The 20,770-nt window shown below is 44.8% G+C and overlaps 1 protein-coding gene across 6 annotated transcripts in view; it reads right to left on the bottom strand.

Annotated features, from left to right (window-relative positions):
- Positions 1-12: 12 nt before the first annotated feature.
- cic (Putative transcription factor capicua) overlaps positions 13-20,770 on the bottom strand; it is a 72,730-nt gene continuing 51,972 nt past the window's right edge. For all 6 annotated transcript variants that reach the window (XM_089549864.1, XM_089549869.1, XM_089549866.1 and 3 more), the window contains 3 exons: positions 18,334-18,495; positions 15,134-15,280; positions 13-10,572 (listed from right to left, as the gene is read on the bottom strand). In XM_089549864.1, coding sequence (XP_089405990.1) covers positions 10,343-10,572; positions 15,134-15,280; positions 18,334-18,495 — 539 coding nt within the window. In that variant the 3' untranslated portion in view covers positions 13-10,342. The remainder of the gene's footprint in view (positions 10,573-15,133; positions 15,281-18,333; positions 18,496-20,770) is intronic.

Genomic DNA, 20,770 nt, shown 5'->3' with positions numbered 1-20,770 from the left:
GATTCAAAGAAATAACAATGCACTGAGGGGTAATTTATTCATACTTACATGCACTGTACATATCAATTGTCATGAGTTTTCCTTAAGCTGAATGAATTAAGCATGAAACGGAAAAAAAGAAGAATGCAAGACAAACAGTGAAAGAAATGGACATGACTTGGACACAATACCCTTCCTTCGCATTTAAGATCTGCAGTGAAAAAAGTATCACAGAAAAAAAAAGAGAGCAAAAAACAGTTCAGAAATGCTGAATTAGAAGAACCAAACAAGAAAAAAAAGTAAAACAGATCTGTCCTATCAACATGCATTCTCTCTGCTAATAAACACAGGCTCGAACCATAAAAACGAAAGCACGAACAAATGAAATAAAAACAAAGATGACATGTCAGAGCAAACAAATATATCAACGCTAGCAAAGATGCTCTTGCAAGGGGACTGTAAAACAATTTGCTTATTGGCCCCTTCAGATGGAGAGGGTTTTTTTTTTTCTTAAACACATAGTATTCAACCAGTTACATGTCTATTTACACTTCACTTGATTGTTACTTCAAGTTTGATGCCACGGGGAAACAGAACAAGTATTAAAACTGAATTGGCACTTGCAAACACGTGACCTCTGCTACCTTTTCTTTTCCAAGGGGTTACAGCAGTGTACAACCAATTCTGGCTTTCCTTCATTTCACCACAAAGGGCAAAGTTCTGCTTGCAAAAAAACTTCTATGCCATGGGTGTACTTTCAAACTGGAAAATGTGAGAGCACGAACACGCATGGAAAAACACAGTGAAGACTCCTAGTGCAAAAAACCATTGTGAAAGGACAAGATAGACAAACATGCCGCCACTTCTTTCCTGTTTTTATTTAGTGCCATGTTTGTCTACTTCAGTTGTCACTTTTCTTGCAGTGCTTTCTTGCATTATAAACCTGTACTCCAATAGTTCCGGTTTGGCAATTTGAAAAGGTGCATGCTTCTGCCCCCTGCTGTCATCTGAAGGAAGTTATCTTAACCATAACTGCACAAATTTATTACAGACGATTGCAAGAGGCTGTGCCACACCTAATAGTTTGTTTTCTGCATGCCACAGAGCAGTGGCGTCAGTCAAAAATTCGAGACGTAGGCAATGATGAACTATGAAAAAAATGAAGGCTAATACACAGGCATGACTGAAGTGAATGCTGCTCTTTAAAGAACTGGGCTCTATTTTTATGTAGTGCCATATCCTAACTAAGAATATGCAATCACATCTGGAATTTGTTTGAAAAGAACATTTGTTTTACTAAACAAATCTGTTGTATGTAGCGCATTTTGTCTCTCCAGCCATCCTCGTGCCTGTCTTCATTTTTTCCAGCAACAGTCTGGTGCGTTGTACGCCAAGTATGAGCAACGAATCAGAACCAGTTTTGTTTTACGTAACTACGATTCGCAGCGGCAGTGAATAACTTTGTGTTTGGTATGGCTAGCCACTATGCCAACAGAGCCAAATGGTTCAGGCAATTCCAGCGAAGCTCTTTTGCAAGCAGACTTGCCTTTCAAGAACAACCTGGCTAATAAAGCAAGAAAGAGCAACAAACATCTGCAAACAACATACAGCTGTGACAAAACAATAAAACACTGCACACAGCAGTAGTGACAACAATATGCCTCATCTGCCTGCACACACAATCCTCACAAAACTATACAAAAGCCACATTCACAGCCTCATAAAACCTCTGCAATGGAAATGTAAACAAAAAAAAAAAAGAATGATAAAAGAAGAGCTTGCCTCCCATGTGCTTCATTTTCCTTCTCAAGCCCTTAACCACAGCCTACAAGGCTCACTAGGAGCTCCTAGCAACAAAGCTAAGTGTAGTTAAAAGACTGGGAGGGAAAAAAGAAATGAATTATGCATTGTCTATTTACACAGCACGATGCTTAAAATGTCTTAAAAACACCACCTTGTCTCGTTAAAAATATGAGTTGGTGCATCTCTCCAAGGTAGATAGCTATAGGTGTGTAATAGTGTGCACGGATGTCTTCGTGCTAGGTACAACGGTGTGGTACATGCACACAATGCACACTGCATGTATATACTCTAGGCCTTTCAAGTGCGGTAACGCATCGTGTGATGCACGGCAGCCTGAGGATGAAGTGACACACAAAGACTGGCAGATAGCGATAGAAAGTGCTGCGGAAATGACTCGGATGAAACAAACTGACCACCGAAGCTTTGTGCATGGCACCAGGAAAACTAAGCGGGCTGTCAATCCTGAAAGGCTTCAGCACTAAACCGTGCTGATACCGTGGTCTCAAAAAGCATGCAAAATATTCCTGATCCTGCTCGTTAAAAAAAGACGAAATGATGCAGAACCATAGTCCTGGACGTTTTGAAGTCGGAGACTACCGGCTGTACAGTATGAAGAATACAATGCGAAGCAAACGATTACTATTTGATTATGTTAATTCCCAGGACCAATAAAATTCCGCTATCGCATGTCACTGTCTACTCTTGTATTGACGGAGAGCGCTCCTTGTGGTACTTTTCCATGCTCAACACAGAAGTAAGGCCAGCTCTGGTCTTTGAATGCTAACTAGGTGCTGTCATAACTGACTGCACTGTACACATTACCGGCAAATAGTGCTGAGTACTTCAGAGAAATTCAACATAATGTTCAGAACTGCAGCAGCGTTAGCCCAATTAGTTTAAACTTCTTTAATTTCACCTCTGTATTTCTGGAATGAAGCACCCTCCCTCGGCTAAAAAAAGTTTCAGCTGCAGGTGTACACAGACAAGATTTTTTGGCGAAGACCATCAGGCAGCTAGCTCAAGGCAGGTAACAACACGCACGACTATTTTTTTTTCTTTTTCACTTCTTGCAAGGATGGCTTTCTCGCATTGTCGATCCATGTAAGAAAGGCAGGTGCTCAAAATGCAGCAGGATGGATGTTAAAGATGCAAGCGGACTGATACATTCAGTAACACCATTAAAACTAACAAGAGGGAGCACGCACACTTTTACTGGTAGTGCCTACGTCAGTAAGACAATGGGAAATCATTGCAACAACATGGGCAGATTTAAAAAAAAGTAGCCAGTTGCATTCATGCATGCGTGCAGATTAGTATTTATCTGAGACTGGGAGAGGATCGTTCCTTTCAGGCTTCCTCAGCTAACAACCCTACAACCAAGCAGTGGTGGACCATTCTTCTTCACACTTGGAACAAGAGCTATCCGCAGCAAAATAAAATGCTGGCCACTGAAGATGTGGATGCAGACGCCAGCTTTTTCTAAGCTACTTAATCAATATATTGCAGTTATGTTTTTAACCCCTCTCCTTGAGAGCTGTGCCACTGCTATATGTTAAAGGCAAAGATTCAATAATCTTGCTATGAATACTACCCCCCCCCCCCCGCAAGCATTGATGTCACGAACAGCTTTGTACGCACGATACCTACCTCCCTGAAATATAGTCTAGGAAATAAGCAGGCTATTTATTTATTTCTGACTGCTTTAACTTCATGATACCTACCTTCTTGCAACGTAGTCTAGAAAGTTATAAAGTAGGCTATTTAATTAAAAAAACAACTCCACGCACCTTTTGCATGGGATAATACATCTTTTGCATGACCCTGGTAATACTGAGCTCCTCAATGTAATTTTTCTTAACCCCACTTAATGTAGGACCCATGTGACAGGGGTGACACAACACCGACAAAAACTCTCAACACAAGTCTGGTTTTTCAGCCACCTGGCCCAGAAGGAGGAAGGGAAGCCGAGAGCAAAAGATCAACTTCCACCATGGTCGCAGGAACTCCGCAGTCGGAGGAACCCCAAAACACCTGTACCGAGCTGCTGCTGCTTTCTTACCCACATGGCTGCCCATCTCCTCTCGGCATTTCTAGAGTACCTCCTAAGCAAACAAGCCCAGGATATTGCCGGATCACGTCCTGACAGGTGCAGGTACAATGCTCCGAGCACTCAGTTGCGGTTGTGATATTTGTTTTTTTTTTTTCTTCTACCAATGCATGGTAAAAGTTTATCTTTGATGATGAAATTAAAGCTATCACAATGCAGCGAGTGCATGTGAAAGATAGGAGACTGATTTTGGAAGGAACACTATGAAACATCACAGCCGCAGGTGTGTTCCGACTGAGAATACAGGGATTTGCGAGGATCAAGAAAAAAGAAACAAAAAAAGAAGGCACTAATTCCAGCAATATTCCCAGCATGATTTAGGTGGCCATTATGAAACTGCAAATTCTGCATTAGAATAATTATAATAAATTTAGTGCTTTTTGATTCCAAAAATTTCTACAGAAAAAAAAAAATCACAACCCCTGCCTTGGGAAATATGTCTCCATGCAGCTGATGGGAAGCTCGTATCACCTGACAACAACCTTGTCCACTGCAGTGGCCCTGTGTTTTTCCTGGCATACCTATTTAAATAGTGCCATTCCTTTCTGGTCTGGGATCACTGATGGGCTTTACAACTGCCTGGCTGATTTCCAAGATTACATGCATGCCACTGCAAAGTGAACTCATTCATCCTAAATAACAAGTAAATTTGTCAGTAATAGGCCTCACTGACAGCCCCAATTAAAGTGCCTACACTGAGCGAGAATGTGGGGTAGAAAACATAAAGGAGGCTGTGACAAAGGCAATGATGAAAGATCGAAAAGGCAACAAGAGAAAAAACAAACTAGCAAAAGAAAAACTGCCTGAACAAATTTCAACAAAGAAAAACAAAAACTGGCCAGTACATAGAATAACTATGTGCAAACGATAAAAGAAGTATGAATTACATATATTACAAAAATAGATGATAGCGCTATGCACATAGGATAGCAAAACGATGCAAATATATGACACATAAGAGACAAAAATAAAATGCATCCACTACAACGATATGAACAGAACGAGAACAAACTACATTTTGCACATTTTCAGACAACCAGACTACAAAATTGGTACTCGTAGAAACGTGCTGAACACATGCTGTCAATTCCACGTTTTTGAATCAGACAAAAAGAAAACAACAAAAGAAGGAGAAGCAGAAAGAAGGCGCAAGGCAGAAATAAAATGTAAACATTCGCATGGTCATGCAGCTAGCACAAGTTCTTGAACAGACAATCTTCCCACAAGGTCTGAACTTGTCCTCTCTGGGGATACAAAGCAGCTATAGTGATGTGCTCAGTGAAAGTCTATTGTCAACGGCAGTCAAGTAATACCTGTGTCACATGGGAACTTATAATTTTCTACTGAATCTGAGGCCTGCGATATTTTAAACTCAGTTAAAGGGACACTGAGGAGAAATTGAAGTTGGCTTGTGTCGACAGAATACCAGCTCCTGATTAAAAAAACGCCACTCATACTAACAACAAAGCTCTTGTAACATAGAAAAGAGCAAACCAAAGTACAGGTATCGGCGCCACAGGCCAAACTCGCAAGTACAAGCGTGATGAGGTCATAGGACAAAACAGTGTTGCCAGAACCAATGGTCCTAGCAACACTAGGACACGAGAAGCTGCGAATCACTGAGGCGCAGCCAATGCTTGCGCAAATCTTCTTGACGTCGCCAGATGGCGCAACGTACCCGGCAGCTACACGCCCCCAGCATCGTGACCAATCAGCGCCTGCTCACCGGCAGTAGGCGGGCTCCCGGTATTCCGCTAACGGTAAGAAGGTACACGGTATGCTAAAGGTGTCTATTTGCGAGAACTTCGTTGACGACTTCGAGAACGGGTACCATCGTAACGCTGGGAAAACACCGGTGAAAACGTAAACGAAGCGACAGTAGCGACGGCCGCAATAGCCGATAGATGCCTTCAACGTGCGGCCGGTGGTAGCTTTCTTTTCGGCTGCTGCTAGGCCGCACTGCTGGCTGCCAGAAATCATGGAGTCTGCGTTACGTCATGTTTCACGTCACTTAGTCCTGTGTCATCATAAGAGAATCCCATGTTTGAATCAGAGCGGCGGGAAAAACTTTTTCAACTTCGAATCCAAATTCAATGCATCTTTCGCTGCCGGCCAAGTGGCAACAAAGCCATGAAATGCCGAACTATCGGATTTTACTTTATAAAAAATATTAATAGAGCTCTCCTCACTGTCCCTTTAAGCTCGACAGAGTTGTGTTGCTCTTGTGTACAGTAAAACCTTGTTAATTCGGACTTCAAGGGTGTGGAAAGAATAACCGAATTATCAAATGGTGCCCACAAAATTTTATAAAACTTTTGATTAAACGTAAAAATTACTCTGAAAACCTGGGTAATGGGCATCCCAAAAACTAAACGACAATGGTGATTTCTGGCCGTTCCGTCAAATACTTAATTCGTCAATGCAATCGGGAGTGTTGAAACCAGACCTGCTTCATAATGGAGAGGGTATCCACGGCTTCTTTCAGTGTGCGACGCGGTAGTGCGCTTTTTCGCATGTGGCGTCACGTGTGAGGCGGTTTCACTGCACAAATGGCAACAGCATCTCTCAAGTGCAGTTTTGGCCCACAGCGCGGCAACGCCGCGCACACGGAAGCGAGGGAAGCTTGCAATGGCGCCTGAGTGGCCAGCTGCCTTTGAAAAACATAACAAAAAAAAATAACAAATTTTGCCTAAATTCTATAAACGTGCAACAGCAGAAGTGCATGAGAGTTGGCTTTCTAATGAGGCTCACCATGCTGTCTTTCATTTCATAAATGTTAGGGTTTTAACATAGTTAAACTGAGTAGGACGAGTGAAAGCAATTGAGGCAACACCACCTCAAAGGCAACCGCATGAAAAGACACGGCACGAGCAGTGCACGTTCGTTGCTGCCATGCAGTTGTTCACGTGATTCAGACGCCAATGGCTCCCGCGTGTCGGGAGCGGGGACGGCAGAGCGCGGAAGTGTCGGCCAAGTGGGAGCGCTAGGAGTGTACACGATATAGTGGGATCGCGGCACCGTCAGCAGTGATGCACAAACATCGCAAGATCTTGCTCGGGTTGTACCCATCAGAATAGTGCTTTTGCACTATAAAAAAAAGAAAAAGGCTACACATCAGTCATCATTCTAAATGGCGGGCTCGGCTTGTTGGTCGATATGCACGGCTGATGGCCGCTAATGTCGCAGGATGGCAGCGAAGCTACAAAAACGAAACCACACCGCCAAGCTCTTTCGGCTTATCGATGGGGCGGGGATGTGGGGGGCCTGGTGATAGTCAACATGGCTGCCGTTACGAGCACGTCAGAGTGTGCGGGAAACAATGTATGTATGCAGCTCAGGCCTGAGGATGAATATCTGGATGATTGCTTATCGAGCAGATCCTAGACATAGCGCTACTTTGGGAGCCCGTCCAAATTAACCGATGCCAGACCCACAGTGTCCGAAGTAACGAGCTTCTGAAGTCATAGACTTACACGGCATTTAGCGGGGATGCGGCGGCAGTTCAAATTAACCGACTTCCGGATGAACGGGGGTCGAATTAACGAGGTTTTGCTGTAGTAAGCGTGATCACCACCGAGAAGGCCAATAATCTCACACCCAACACTTCTGGCACAACCATCACCATCAAGGGTGTAAACAAGAGGGATGTTTTTTTTTTTTTTTTTCAAAGAAATTTTGATTGTTTCAAATGTTAATTCCACTTTTTTTTTAAAGCAAACTGCCAGATGCACACTACCTTTTCTGTCAAAGCCTCTTACCAGCTGCTGATGGGTTTATGGGGGGGACTAGCATTACAGGAATACCTAATGCCATGTATGTTCTAATAAAGATATTGGTTAAAAAACAGGGAATATTTCCTTGTTAACAACATAAAATCTCACCAGCTCAAATGGCAGTTTAAAAATGAGCCAGCGATCACAATGGCAGTTGCCATGAATGGTTCTGCCTTTGTCCTAGAGCCGTCCGCATAACTAAAATTCACTCGGTGTCACAATCAAACAAAATCATAGCAGGAAAACATGAAACGGTGCCCACGACACGAACGCTCAAAATTAAGATGTAGTGATGTGCCATCAGGGCATTCATCTTGTGAGCACACACAACATATTAGACCTGTTCTAGCTGTTCTCATGTATTTCCGAGCTTTTAATGTCTGCTTCATGTCTGCTTCAATGATGTCTGCTTAATGTCTGCCTCAATGATGACATGAACGCAGCAGCAGAAGTAGGCTATTTTTTGTTTGTACAAAAATTTTTGATCTCAAAACATGAACTTGCTGATGGTAATATACTGCTCTGACAAATTTTGGGCAACTAAGTTCTGAGCACAGTGCGTTCAAATGTTTGTGCTGCTGTCACTCAAAGGACTTTCAAATCTCAGAGTTCCGTACGGCTCTTGCAACTTGATCAAACAAATGGCTCAAAGGGCTCTTGATCAAATAATGGTTTGCCTCTAAGATTGCTGCAAAGAAATGATATACTGAACAAAATGTAACAAAGTATAACAACACAGATTAAAGATGTAGCAAGGCAAAACTAACAACTGACAGTACATGCAGAACAGTATGAATTGTAACATTAAGATAAAGTATGAAAGTTCTCCAAGTGTGCTGGTCATTCCATCTCGTTGTCAGAAGAGGTAAAATCGATAGCAAATGAGATCTAGGGTTAGTATAATTTCCTGCCATAGCTGTCAGTTGTAGAAACTTTTTCCTCATATGTGCCACCGAAGGCTTATCAACACATGTCAGTACTGTCTCCGATAGCAAATGCTTCTAAAAATTAGCTACTCAACATGCGGTGCTTGATTTTTGCAATGATGGTCATTTCTTGAAGATTATCAGCGCGGGGGTATTATATTGACAATGAAAAGTGAGTTGGCCAGAAGGTGTTCTCAGTAAAAAGCATACTATCTATCGTGACTGTTAAAGCACCTTCCAACTTCTCCCATAAAATAACTTCCACAAGGCGGCAGTATCCCAGAGACAATGCTCTGCTCTACTGCTGTGTTCACGTTTGGCCCTGTTACGTTTTCTTCCCATCAGCGTCATTACATGTCGGGCTGTGTTTCCTTCAGAAGGCTACTGAATCGATGGTCACGGGCGCTGTCCTCGTAGGAGTAGCTAATTGGCCAAAGAGCCCACAGAATACCAGTTCAAGGGCCTTCAAAATACCCATGTGACACAAGCATCCCTTATACTGCAGGAAAAACAAGGTCTTTCCAGGTGAATGAGAACATCCATCGACCTGGACCATGTAGTCCGAACAAAGCTGGATTGCAAGAGAAACTTGGCGAACCCTGCTGTGTTATGATTATCACCTTAACAACATCACTCTGATGAGAAGTATACAACCAATGCATTCTGCCAGTGCTAAGAACCCCAGGTGGTCGAAATTTCCGGAGCCTTTCACTATGGCGTCCCTCATAGCCCGAGTTGCTTTAGGACGTTAAACCTTCATAAACCATAAACCTGCTTATGGGTCAGAACAAGGGCACTGACAAAAAAAGCAAGGAAATGGACTGTCGACAGTACAGTGAATAATGAAATGAAAAATGACAGATGCAGTGTCGAAAGGCAAAGATAGCAGCATGGATTGGGGAATAGGAGTGAGTACACGACATCCTAGCCGGAATTTAGATAAAGTAGGCTGTGGTAGGATGCATGGGGGAGGAGAAAGAGCATAAAGGAGAGAGGAAAAAAAAGGGGGGTCACTACATGCACTTTGTGCATCAATATACAAGGCAATAAGCACAATCGCATGCTATGCAACAACACCCAGTCAGATCCTTCAAATTGGTGTGTGACACAAACCTTGAGAGTGAAAGAACGCAACTTTGTCATCCACATCACAGGTGCAGCACAACTCCACTGTGTGTGCGCAGCCGAACATAAAACGGATGCCGAAGCCGGCAGCAGGCAGCTGATGCTAATCCATGGCTGCCCATGCATGCCAGCCGAGCAGCAAGGTCCATCAACGCGAAGCTTCAGGACCACAAGCAAAAGCCTGTTGTGCAAAGCCAAATCCTACGCTGGCTACACAATATACAGCCGGCCGGGCAAGCTACTTTTTGTCTGAGCCTCATCCCGACCGTCTAAAGTAGGGTGTTAAAACGGGCTATTAAACAACAACAACAATGCCACAGACAAACAATAAACGTGGGCTTTAGGCAACAGCTTCTGGCACCAAGCTGAAGCTGGGTCACACTCACATCATGTGGGACTTGAGAAAAAAAAAAACTAGAAAAAAAGAAATGGTACAAGCAAAAACCCTGCCTGGTCAGCATGTGACACTGCTGCTGCTTCTGGTTCACACTGTATGTGGTGCATGGTTCGATAAAAACAGCTAAAAAAATTGAGCCCCGCTGATAGTAGCCGACCGTGCCGTCCCTCTGTCTGACCCCACCCTGTTTGACCACCTTCCCCAGCCACGGCACTCACAACCTCAGGGTAGTTCAAGTCCCTGTTCGTGGTGTCTGCGGTTCAGGGCCCTTTGTGGGCTCAGACTTGGCCGGGGGTGGTTCGGCAGTGGCAGCAGATTCGTGAGCGCTCGGCGTGGTCGCAATATTGGCCTGGTTGTTTTGTGCCATCAGCTTCTGGCGTACCTCGCGGATCTTGAGCTGCAGCGTGTTTTTGTTGGTGAAGACGTCGCGATGCCGATGCTGGAAGGCAGCCGTGGCTTGCGCTGAAATGACATCAAGATGGTGTGCTTGAGGTGAGATGCAAAGCATGTGCGATGGGCATCGTCACAACAACAACAAAAAAAATTTATGAGATGGTCAGATATCTGATGCGACCGCATGCACGCACGACTTTTTGCTGAAGGGGGCAGACTTTGAACTGCCATCTCGGAAGAGGTTTGCGCTAGAAAGGCTGCCCAGCAGTGCATGTAGGAAGCGCCAGCGTTAAGCAGCCGTCACCTTCACGTCAGATTCGCAACCAATGACAGCTCTTGCTGAATCAAAAATTTTAACCAAGCCGTAGCCCAGTCTCTCCGACAATTGTTTCATCCAGCCGCCGTGTGGGCTTATAGTGGGTACAGGCCTTTTGGAGGATTGAGGTAGGTGGGTTGGTGGTGGGTGGCGATTCTGGAAGGTGAGGGTGAGCGGAGTTTGGGGGGGGGGGGGGGGGGATGGATCAAGCATGGCGGTGGGCGACATTCCTTGATGTCGCGGAAAAGTAATGCCACGTGCTTAAACAAGTTCCTTGGAGCAAAATTTTTCAAAAGCTCTCTCAAAAAAGTTACACAACATATTCAGTGATGTGATTGGCTGAAGCCATTTTGGAGCAGCTTTTTGGAGCAGCCAAAAGTGAATTTTGGAGCAGGGAAACAAGCTTTTGGAGCAGCTCAAGGCTCATTGCCAAGTGAAAAAATTGACTTTGCGAGAAGTAAAATAGTAAAATAAGGAGGAAACCTTTGGGAACAAAAAGGTTGGTTGGTTGGTTTATGGGGTTTAACGTCCCAAAGCGACTAAGGCTATGAGAGACGCCGTAGTGGAGGGCTCCGGAAATTTCGACCAGCTGGGGTTCTTTAACGTGCACTGACATCGCACAGTACACGGGCCTCTAAAATTTCTCCTCCAAAGAAATTCTAGCCGCCGCGGCCGGGATCGAACCCGCGTCTTTTGGGTCAGCAGCCGAGCACCATAACCGCTGAGCCACCGCGGCGGCGGAACAAAAAAGGTGCTGTTCAATAGGATGTTAGGGGCATTTCGATGCGAGCAAAATGCAAAAACACCCGTGTACTCAGATTTAGGTGCATATTAAAGAACCCCAGGTGGTCCAATTCTGGAGTCCCCCACTACGGCGTGCCTCATAATCAGATCGTGGTTTTGGCAATAATTTAATTAAATTAGAGGCAATTGTGAAACATCATATGTTGGCCCAAATAACTAATTTTAGAACTTCAGTGTCATGTAATCTTTTATGCGACCAAGTATAGATCAGCCCTGTGTTATAGCCGCCAAGCCCCTATAGGACAGCAGTTATAGATGGACAACAAGGAATTCACTGGAACTTTTATTTAAAAATGACTAGAATGCAGATCACAAGCTTACAGAAAAACAATGAGAAAACACTATCAACGTTTCGAACTGAATAATAATTATGTACTCGACAGCACAACTTTTCGGCTTCTTGGCCTATCAAAAAGCAGTGGACCTATTCTGTGCCTTTTTTCTGTGAGCAACATCATTCAGTCTTTAACTGCAAAATACTGCCTAGTTGGCTGCCTTAGGCGACATTTTGTCAACAGCAGCTGAAAGCCTTGTTTTCCCTTCAGCAAGCAAGGTCTGCCCACTTGTTGTGCTGCAGCCTTCCAAGCACGTCATTGTCCGGTAGTTCGACTTGCCCTACACACGAAGTGTGCAATGGCGATGAAGATCGATGTCGACGTGAGGATTGATGTCACTCGCAATTGTGGGGCACATGGACGTTTCAACCTCGAGATATTAGTTTCGCTTTCGGAATGTGAAAATACGCGTTTGGCGCAGCTTTGGCGCAGAATAACAAAAATGCAGCAGGATGTAGCAGGTTTTGCCTTTTGGCGCACATCGGCGCAATTGGCGCAGCTATCACATCACTGCATATTACATACGTGCTCAAGGAATTGGTTTACATGAAATTAAATGACATGTTTAGAATCAGCACACAAAAATATATGTTCCCTGAAGATTATATGATTGAACGAACCTTCATTAATATTTTTTTTTTTAACGACCATGGTCTCCTTAACTCCTATTTATACGAACCAACTTTCCAAGTTCGAATTAAAACATGGTTCTACTGAACAAACAAGCCAGAAGCTTGAATGTTGACAGCACTTTTATAGTGAGCATGAATTAGGTTTCACGAATCGAGCTATCAGATTCGTATGATCGAAGATTCTACTGTATTGGAAATGTACAAGTATTCAACTCCAGTGTATAACGTTTCCAGAATGTCTGCTTCGTGTGGTTACAGTCTGATTAGCGTCCCTGCGGGATGGCATCGCGGCATGTGCATAACTAAACGCAATATCCGCACAAAAAATGCAACACTAATCGAGATCAGCAGTCAGAGACAAGTGCCCATCAAAGGCACTAAAACTGTTGCTTCCATGCCTGAACTTCCAGCAAACTTAACTATTAGCGATCTTGTAGTTTCGCATCCCGGCAAAACGCACTGCCTAATGCTCATCCAGGAAAGCGACCACCAGCGTGAGAGAGCCGGTTGTATAGTACAGAGTATGAATCCTCATTACACGAACCAATTTGCATAAAAATCGATCTCTCTTTTTGATATGTGGAGCTCCCTGAATCACAATACAGTTGAACCTCGATATAACGAAGTCCTACTTGCAGCCGAAAATTTCGTTACATCGCGAATTTCGTTACGTCGAGGTTCCCATGTTTCAGCTGTCAAAATAAAGTATAACTGGTTCAGGAACACTGCTTGTTGATGGGAACTTGTAAATCACTTATTGAGGAAATACACAGTAATACGAGTAATAGTATCGCTAACAAGGGCACCGGATGTTTTTTTCTACATCAGGAGCATAATGAGTGATAGCAAACACCGCGACGGCATCATTTTTCTCCGTGTGCGCATAGCAAAAGAACGAGCGCAGCGCCTAGTACTGAAAGCCGCCACAAGATGTCGCTACTGGTATCATCATCATCAGCATTGAACATTTGCAGCCGGGGACGCATCAGAGAAAAATAAAGAAAAACGTTCGCATCGCTCACGCCGGCGCGGTGGGATTGTGCTCGCGGCGCGGTTATACTCCGACGTAGCGCGAGCGCGCGTGCGCGCGCGGCACAGCGACGTCACGTCCGCGAAACAGCGGCGCCCGATCGCCAGCGTGTTCGGCGGCTATCGGCGCGCTCTGACGGCGCCCGGCGCGGAATGCAGCCGGCTGCATTTCGCGCGGGCCGTGCCGAGAGCGCGCCGAAGCCATGCAGCCGGCTGCATTTCGCGCGGGCCGCGCCGAAGCCGCCCACCCAGAATGCACCGCGCGCGCCTCCCACGCCACGCCTCCCCTCTACCCCCTTCGCCACTCGCCTCCTCTGCCAGGGCGTTTTTTTTTTTTTTTTCGCCGCTCACCCGTTTTAAAGGTACGACCACACTAGCTCCACGAGTTTGTCAACACTGAAGACTTTTTTTGTTGTTGTCTACGAGAACATCGCACGCAAAAAAAAAAAAAAAAACGAACGGATGCTGCAAGAAAATTCCGGTTTGCGCTTTCACGTTCAGAGTCTACAGCTCGCCAGTGGCGTCATGGCGCGGCGCGTCTTGAAACTTCCATGCCGCGGGCTTTGTATGCGCACGACAGATGGAGCGGCGGTACGTTCTCGCACACTGCCGGCAAAATTGGCGCGTAAAAGGGCAAATACAAACTGCGTTTCGTCTCGGCTAAACTTTTAGCTCTCATTCGATTGTCAAGGTAGCTCCTGGCACATGCATGCGATGCGCAAGGACTTCGTTACATCGAAAGTGCGGAGCAAAATTACTTCGTTAAATCGCGAAAAAAAATACATGGTTTTCAATGGGGAAGTGATTGGGAAATGAAAAAAATGCGTTACATCGCGAATTTCGTTACATTGAGGTTCGTTACATCGAGGTTCGACTGTATTTGCAAATTGGTCAAACCTATCCAGATCCCCCAAATAGATTAGGTCGGTGTAGGCTGACTTTCTGCATTTCGAATGTCCATTTTTGCAAAAGGTGGACATAGCTTCAATGAGTGTGACAACTTCAATGCATTTTACTTTTCTTTTTTTTCTTCATGTAATGGCCTCGTTTACCTAAAGTACTCAAAATATTGCTTCGAAAATGAAGAGAAACAATATCCCCATTCGCTTTGAACCAGAAAGAAACACTTTGCATAAGCCTAATTTTTCCCCATACCATCAGCATATTGGCAATTGCTTTGAAGAGGGCGAGAGATTTTGAGCCAGTTTGTTCGAAATGATGGGCTGCCAGCAATGAAGGTCACTAGACTGCATGTTCACTCTGGCATGGTAACGCAGCTCCGCTCTGTTGCAAGCCAGCTAACCATGAATTTGAAGAATTTCACCATTTTCAGCAGTATCACAAGACTAAAGTTGGTAGCCCCATGAAAGAGGTGAGGAAACCATCACTGCTAATATGTCCTCCAAAAAGCCATTGCCCTTCCTCCAACAAAATTCTTTTTCTCCAGGATGACAACGCACAGCAGGAAGGAAGACGGCTGCACCAATAAAGCGTTACTGGGAAACTGCATTCACCTGAAGGAAACCAGCCTTCCTCGGTGAACAGCTGCATGACAAGCTGGCGACGCTGCTCTAGCGTGCGCCGCAGGGAGGAGTGGCTCTTCTCGCCCTCTGCTGGTGTCTTGGGTGTTCTTGGGGAGCTCACGTCGCCGTCTGATGCATCTGCGCCAAAGGAAGATGATCAGTTGAATGCACTCACCACAAAGAGCTGCCCAACACCAGATGACTTAACGATGTGCGTAAAGAAAGCCGCAAGTTTTGATAGATAGCATAAAAGAAACAAGGCTGCTTACCACAAAGCTTGCATGTGCATAAGCTGAACACAAGTAGGTGCAGGTGATCATCTTCTGTTTACTTAGCCCTTCGTCTTCCCAGGCCTTTCCCAGTGACCTTCACTCAACCTTGTCCGGTGCCAGCAAGCTGTGGCCACCTTATACTCGCAAACCTTCTAATTTCATCTGCCCCACCCAGTCTCTCTGCCACCACATGCCATGTTTGCCTTCTCTAGGAGACCACTCCGTTATTCTAGGGGCCATCAATTACCTGTTCTCTGCATTACATGTGCTCCTCATGTCAACTCCCTCCTTTTGATTTCAGCTAGGATATCCGTTTGTTCCCTGACCCACCCTGCTTTCATCCCCCCACCTAACAATACGCCTAACATTTTCCTTTCTATGGTCTTCATAACACTACTTCCAAATACTTCGTATAGTCCGAGTACCTGAAATACTGTATATGCAAAACATGCTTCTGCACCTAGCAGGAAATGATGGGCTGCATAATTACTGGCGACGCGTACCAACCACATGCAATTTATATCTATAAGCTTTAGTACAGCACCTAGAAAAACAACGAACTCCCACTTATCCATTTAAATGGACAACATCAAGTGGCACCAGAGGATGGCAGCATACGTTTCCACAAGCCGGCATGCAGTGCTGCTGAACCGCAAGAAAGCCTAAATACTGAATTTAAACGAACACCAAGAGAATGTGCTTTGTACCACCTTGGTTCAGAATTGAACAAAAATATAATAAAGAAAGGTAATTCCAAAGTTGACGCTTCATCAATTAATGCAAATAGATGAAAATTCATACAAAACAACCTTTTAATTCACTTTGGATGCTAAAACAGAAAGAAAAAGCAAAGCTCAATCTGCATTGAAGCAAATGCAGCAGTGTTCGACCACTGACGACCGCTCGGGCTCAACCATCATTTGTTGTCAAGAGTTGAAGAGTCCACTAGCTAAGAAAGAAGACTAGCAACTGATGCAGCCTTTCACGTTTGATGCAAAAGTAACCCAAACTTAGCTCTTAATATCAAACTAGTTGTCCACCTTAGTAAACTGAACAGTACAATCTGTGGCACACGCTGTTATATACTCTGTTAAAAGCAAGCAGCAAAAGTGTCAAAGCTCACAGCCAGCATGCTTACAAACATATCTGCTTGTGTAAACACAAGACACAAAGAAGAGAGATGCTTAGCTGATAATAAGAATGCACGGAGCAATTCAGTAGAGAGCACACTCATCGCTGAGCACTCATCATACACTACCAATGAGCACAGAGTGAGATCAAGAACTAGTGCGCAGATAGTGCGCAGCGAACTGTAGTATGATGCTGGTAATACATTTTGAGAGTCAAGTTAAAATCATACTAAAAGCTTTCAAGTAAGCCACTGGTGGTGTATCCCAGTAAATAAAATTTTCCAGTGCTGAAGGATAGGGTTAGCTATCAGTTTCACACTATGCTTTAAGAAGAACTATTTCCTCAGGCTGTGAAGGCATTTCATGACATCTTTTATTGAGGCAGAAGTTCTCCAATTAGGTTCTGTAAATGCTTTGGAGCCCTTCAAGTGACTACAAGAGACCTTGCAGTTCCAGCTCTTTACAAACGCTCATTTTTCTTGGCTGGGTCACAACCACAATGCAGACCAATGCAGTTGTTCAAATACATGAATTCAGTCTTGAGTACTCGGCAAATTGAATGTTTCAAGACCCGCAGCTCGAAAGCCCAATGCTGCAAACATATAGATGAACAGGTCAGGTGAATTGTTGGTGAAATATAGTAGCCGAAAGATTTTTCGGACTTGGATAATTCAGACTTGCGCAATATTTCGGACTTTACTTGAGGAACCATCCAGCACCTCATAAGAACAAGTACATACTAATGATCAACGATTTAAACTCTGTGGAGTCCAAAAGTTCATTTTTCGCACTAAAGCAGATGCCAGAAGACTCTGTGGAGTCTGAAGGTTCGACTTTTTGGGCCTAACATAGACTTGAGCAAACAGTGCTGCCATAAACAGCTGAATCTACGCAGTCGTTACCGCCGCAGAAGGCGGCGCCTTGGATTCAAGCAATTTAATTGACAAACCGTCTTAGATAGCCTTGGCGATTTCTGTACCTCAGTGTTGTCACTCAGGGTAATGGCACGCTCTTCTTTTCTGCTCAGGTGGCTTACAGAGAAGACGCGCAATCCCAATCCCAGGTGTGCAATCGTGTCGATAACAAGCCAGCGGTCATGTCCGCTGTGGCTCAGACGATACTGCGACCCGTGATTAGAGGCAGTCAAAGGCACTCACTTGCACATACTTCTTCCCCTCAGTTCCCTTTATCACACTTCTCGACCACTGTGAAGGAAATGAACTCTGCGTTCGCCCCGTATGTCAGGCGGTGAGGAGCATTTGTTACGGTGTGCTGGATGACCCGCCGTCCCATCGTACATTTTGGTACCAGTGACGTGAGGCATGTTGTAGATAAGAGCAGTGTGAACATGATGAAAGCAAGCCTCTGCCCCAAACACAAGCTAATATTATTGCTTGGAAGTGTAACATGGAAAATCCGCAATCCTTCACGCTGGTCTTTCTCAGAAAAGTCACTTTTTTTAAGTTCACGACTTTTTCGCACTGTTCCGAGTATTCGGACCACTTTGCGAGTCCCACGGAGTACAAAAAACCGGTTGGCGACGGTATTTCAGTCCACTGATGGCCACAAATAGTTGCATAACCTGCTCTTTTGTTGCCATAATGCTCCTGCCCTAGCTTCCCTAATCTCCGCAACTGACTCCACTTGTGGTGCCAAAAAGGTAATTCGCAACAAACGTGTTCACCTTTGAGAGAATCGCTTCCTCGAGGGCTGAGCACATGCGCAACACAGTGGACTGCACAGCGAACTGCAAGCCACAAAGAAATCGGCAAGGTGGTTTTGTGCTAACCATTCCGAGTGTCTGCCAGGGCGTCGAGGCTGAAGCTAGGCCCAAAGAACTTCGTGCCTTCCAGCTTGGGACCACCGGTCTGCGGTGTGCGGGGTGTGCCCACTGGGGACGACCCAGTGGCGCACTTGGGTGCTGTCGGGTCACCGCAGTCCTCGGTCATATCTGCACCGGGCCACAGCGGTTGTCATCACACGTGCGCGCCACAGCACTGAACCACTCACATGTTGAATGTCTCACTTTGCAAAGGACAGAGAGAAAGGGAAGCACAATCTGCAGGTGGCCACAGTTGAAGTTTACAGAATCTGACTGCCATTAAATTGCATGCTACCTGAGTTTGAGAGGTGTAACACTGCAGTTGTTCTGCACACAGCAAGTGCAGACTGCTGAACCTTCCCCCTTACTTACAGATCTACACACTGGAAGCAGGGGCGTCTGCCACATCAATTGTTTTACCACTGAGTGTTGCATTCTGTAAACTTCTGCAGCCATCTGTGTTTGTGAGGCCCTTGTTTCTGAGTGTTCCTGCACAGCGGAACTCAAAACACAAGAAGAGAAACTCCACCCACAGTTTTTGCCAACATGAGCATGACACACAAGTGCAACAACGTGTATTACCGTTCAAAATCGCACGAAAGCTGGCTGAAGGTAACTTCCAGCCAATTTTTTATTTCATTATATAGAAAAAGGAGAAAGGAGAGAGTAAAATACAAGCAAACACAGGTTACCAAGTCAAGAAGACACCAACCATCACAAGGCAAACCTCTGAAAGAAACCATCAGTTCCAATGAAAACACTAAATGCACACATCCTTCAAATGCTCATTTGCTTCTGCATAAATCAGCCAAAACTGTTATCAACAGACTTTTTCACAAAGACTTTAAAGCCACTCCCATGCTGGACAGTCAACAGCAAGCTGCACCTGCCAGCACCTGATCCCAGAAGAGGAAAAAGTTGAGGTACGAAGCTTCTGTACACCCTCCCTGCAGTACAAACATCACCTGTCTTAATGGTCGTGAAAAGCAGCTCACCTCACAGCAACAATTGGCACACAATGCTTCTTTCCAAATTGAGAAGCACATGCGATGTTTTACCCACAAGTTGTGTGCGTGTCTGACATTGAAATGCATTTTCTGGCAGGTTGGTAACACCCACTGCTCCATTATACAATCAAAGGATAAGGAAAGTGTTAAGAAAAGATCGACTGGCCACAACAATTAGAAACATTTAGGAAAAATCATTGGGAGTAGACGAAAAACTTTACGCATTAAGTAATGTAATCCTCTGGCAAGTAGAGTAGAACCTTGTTGACGTGGTTTTTAAAAATTGCGGGAAATAAGAACACCCACCCAAGCACTCGAAGAACGAATACTGCCAAGTTGTCTAAACAGCCCTACTAAAACCTGAAATCCACACTGCGGAGCCATGTGTGCAAATCTGACGTGCGCACAATGGCAGGCCTGACGACAAATGAATGGTCCCCATCTCCAAGAACAGTCGCACCGCATAATTTTGGTTTTGCTTTTCTGAGCACCGTGTCAGCCCGCACCAGCCGGCCAAACGAGTCCAGCTGCGTGCCGTTTTGGGCGCCAACTTGAGCACCTCGCTAGCCTTTTCAATCCCAATTTCTTTGTCTTGCTGCTTGGGCACTGCGGAGTGTTTTCGTCTGCGCAGTTTTTCTGTTCTTTCAGCCCAATGAAACTGCGCGCTCATTGTGTGCAATTCGCAGTTTGTGTGGTGACGCCTCCTCACACGTGATGCTGCCACTTCGAGGTATGCGAGGTATGTCACACATCACACAGCAGAGTTGGAGTTCCACTGCTAAAAATAGTCATTGTTATGCCTTTCTCATCTCAAAAGCAAGCAAACATTGCCCAGTCCTTGACCAAATAAATTTACCATGCAAGCGGGTCATCTAAGTTTTTTCAGGGCCATTTGATAATTCGAACTTTAAGATAATTTGAACACTTTTTCCGGCCCCTTGAAGTACGAATTAACGAACTTTTACTGTATATTAGGAAAGATTTTATATTTTGGTAAGTAAAATTGGGGGTGAATTCAACAAGAAAGTAAATACGGCACAATTCGCGTGCTCTGTGTACTGGTATTATGTTTCATGCTGCATGCCAAGGTTCTTTTATTAAGCAGCTTGTTTCTTATTTTGTGAGTGTCATGTTTAGAGTGTCACATAGCCACATAGCACCTTATTTCTCTCCTCACTCTTGCACAGTGTGGAACAGTTCAGGTGTCCATCCAAGAATGAGACAGTTACTGTGACCTTTCCGTTCCTCAAAATAAATTTTCATGCTCACTTTTCCTCACTGCTTCTCTATCCTTTCTCATCTCCCCCACTCCCTTTCCCAAAGAGACAAGTGTTGTGGCTTTTCAAGTGGCCGATGACAGCATGTTTACTCTCTCCATTTCCAGTGCGTGTTCCAGT

Source organism: Amblyomma mixtum, chromosome 6 (assembly GCF_055824585.1).
Source record: "Amblyomma mixtum isolate Tamu chromosome 6, ASM5582458v1, whole genome shotgun sequence".
Lineage (NCBI taxonomy): Eukaryota > Metazoa > Arthropoda > Arachnida > Ixodida > Ixodidae > Amblyomma > Amblyomma mixtum.
Note: the sequence above shows the minus strand (reverse complement) of the source record. Positions and strands in the feature narration are given on the sequence as shown.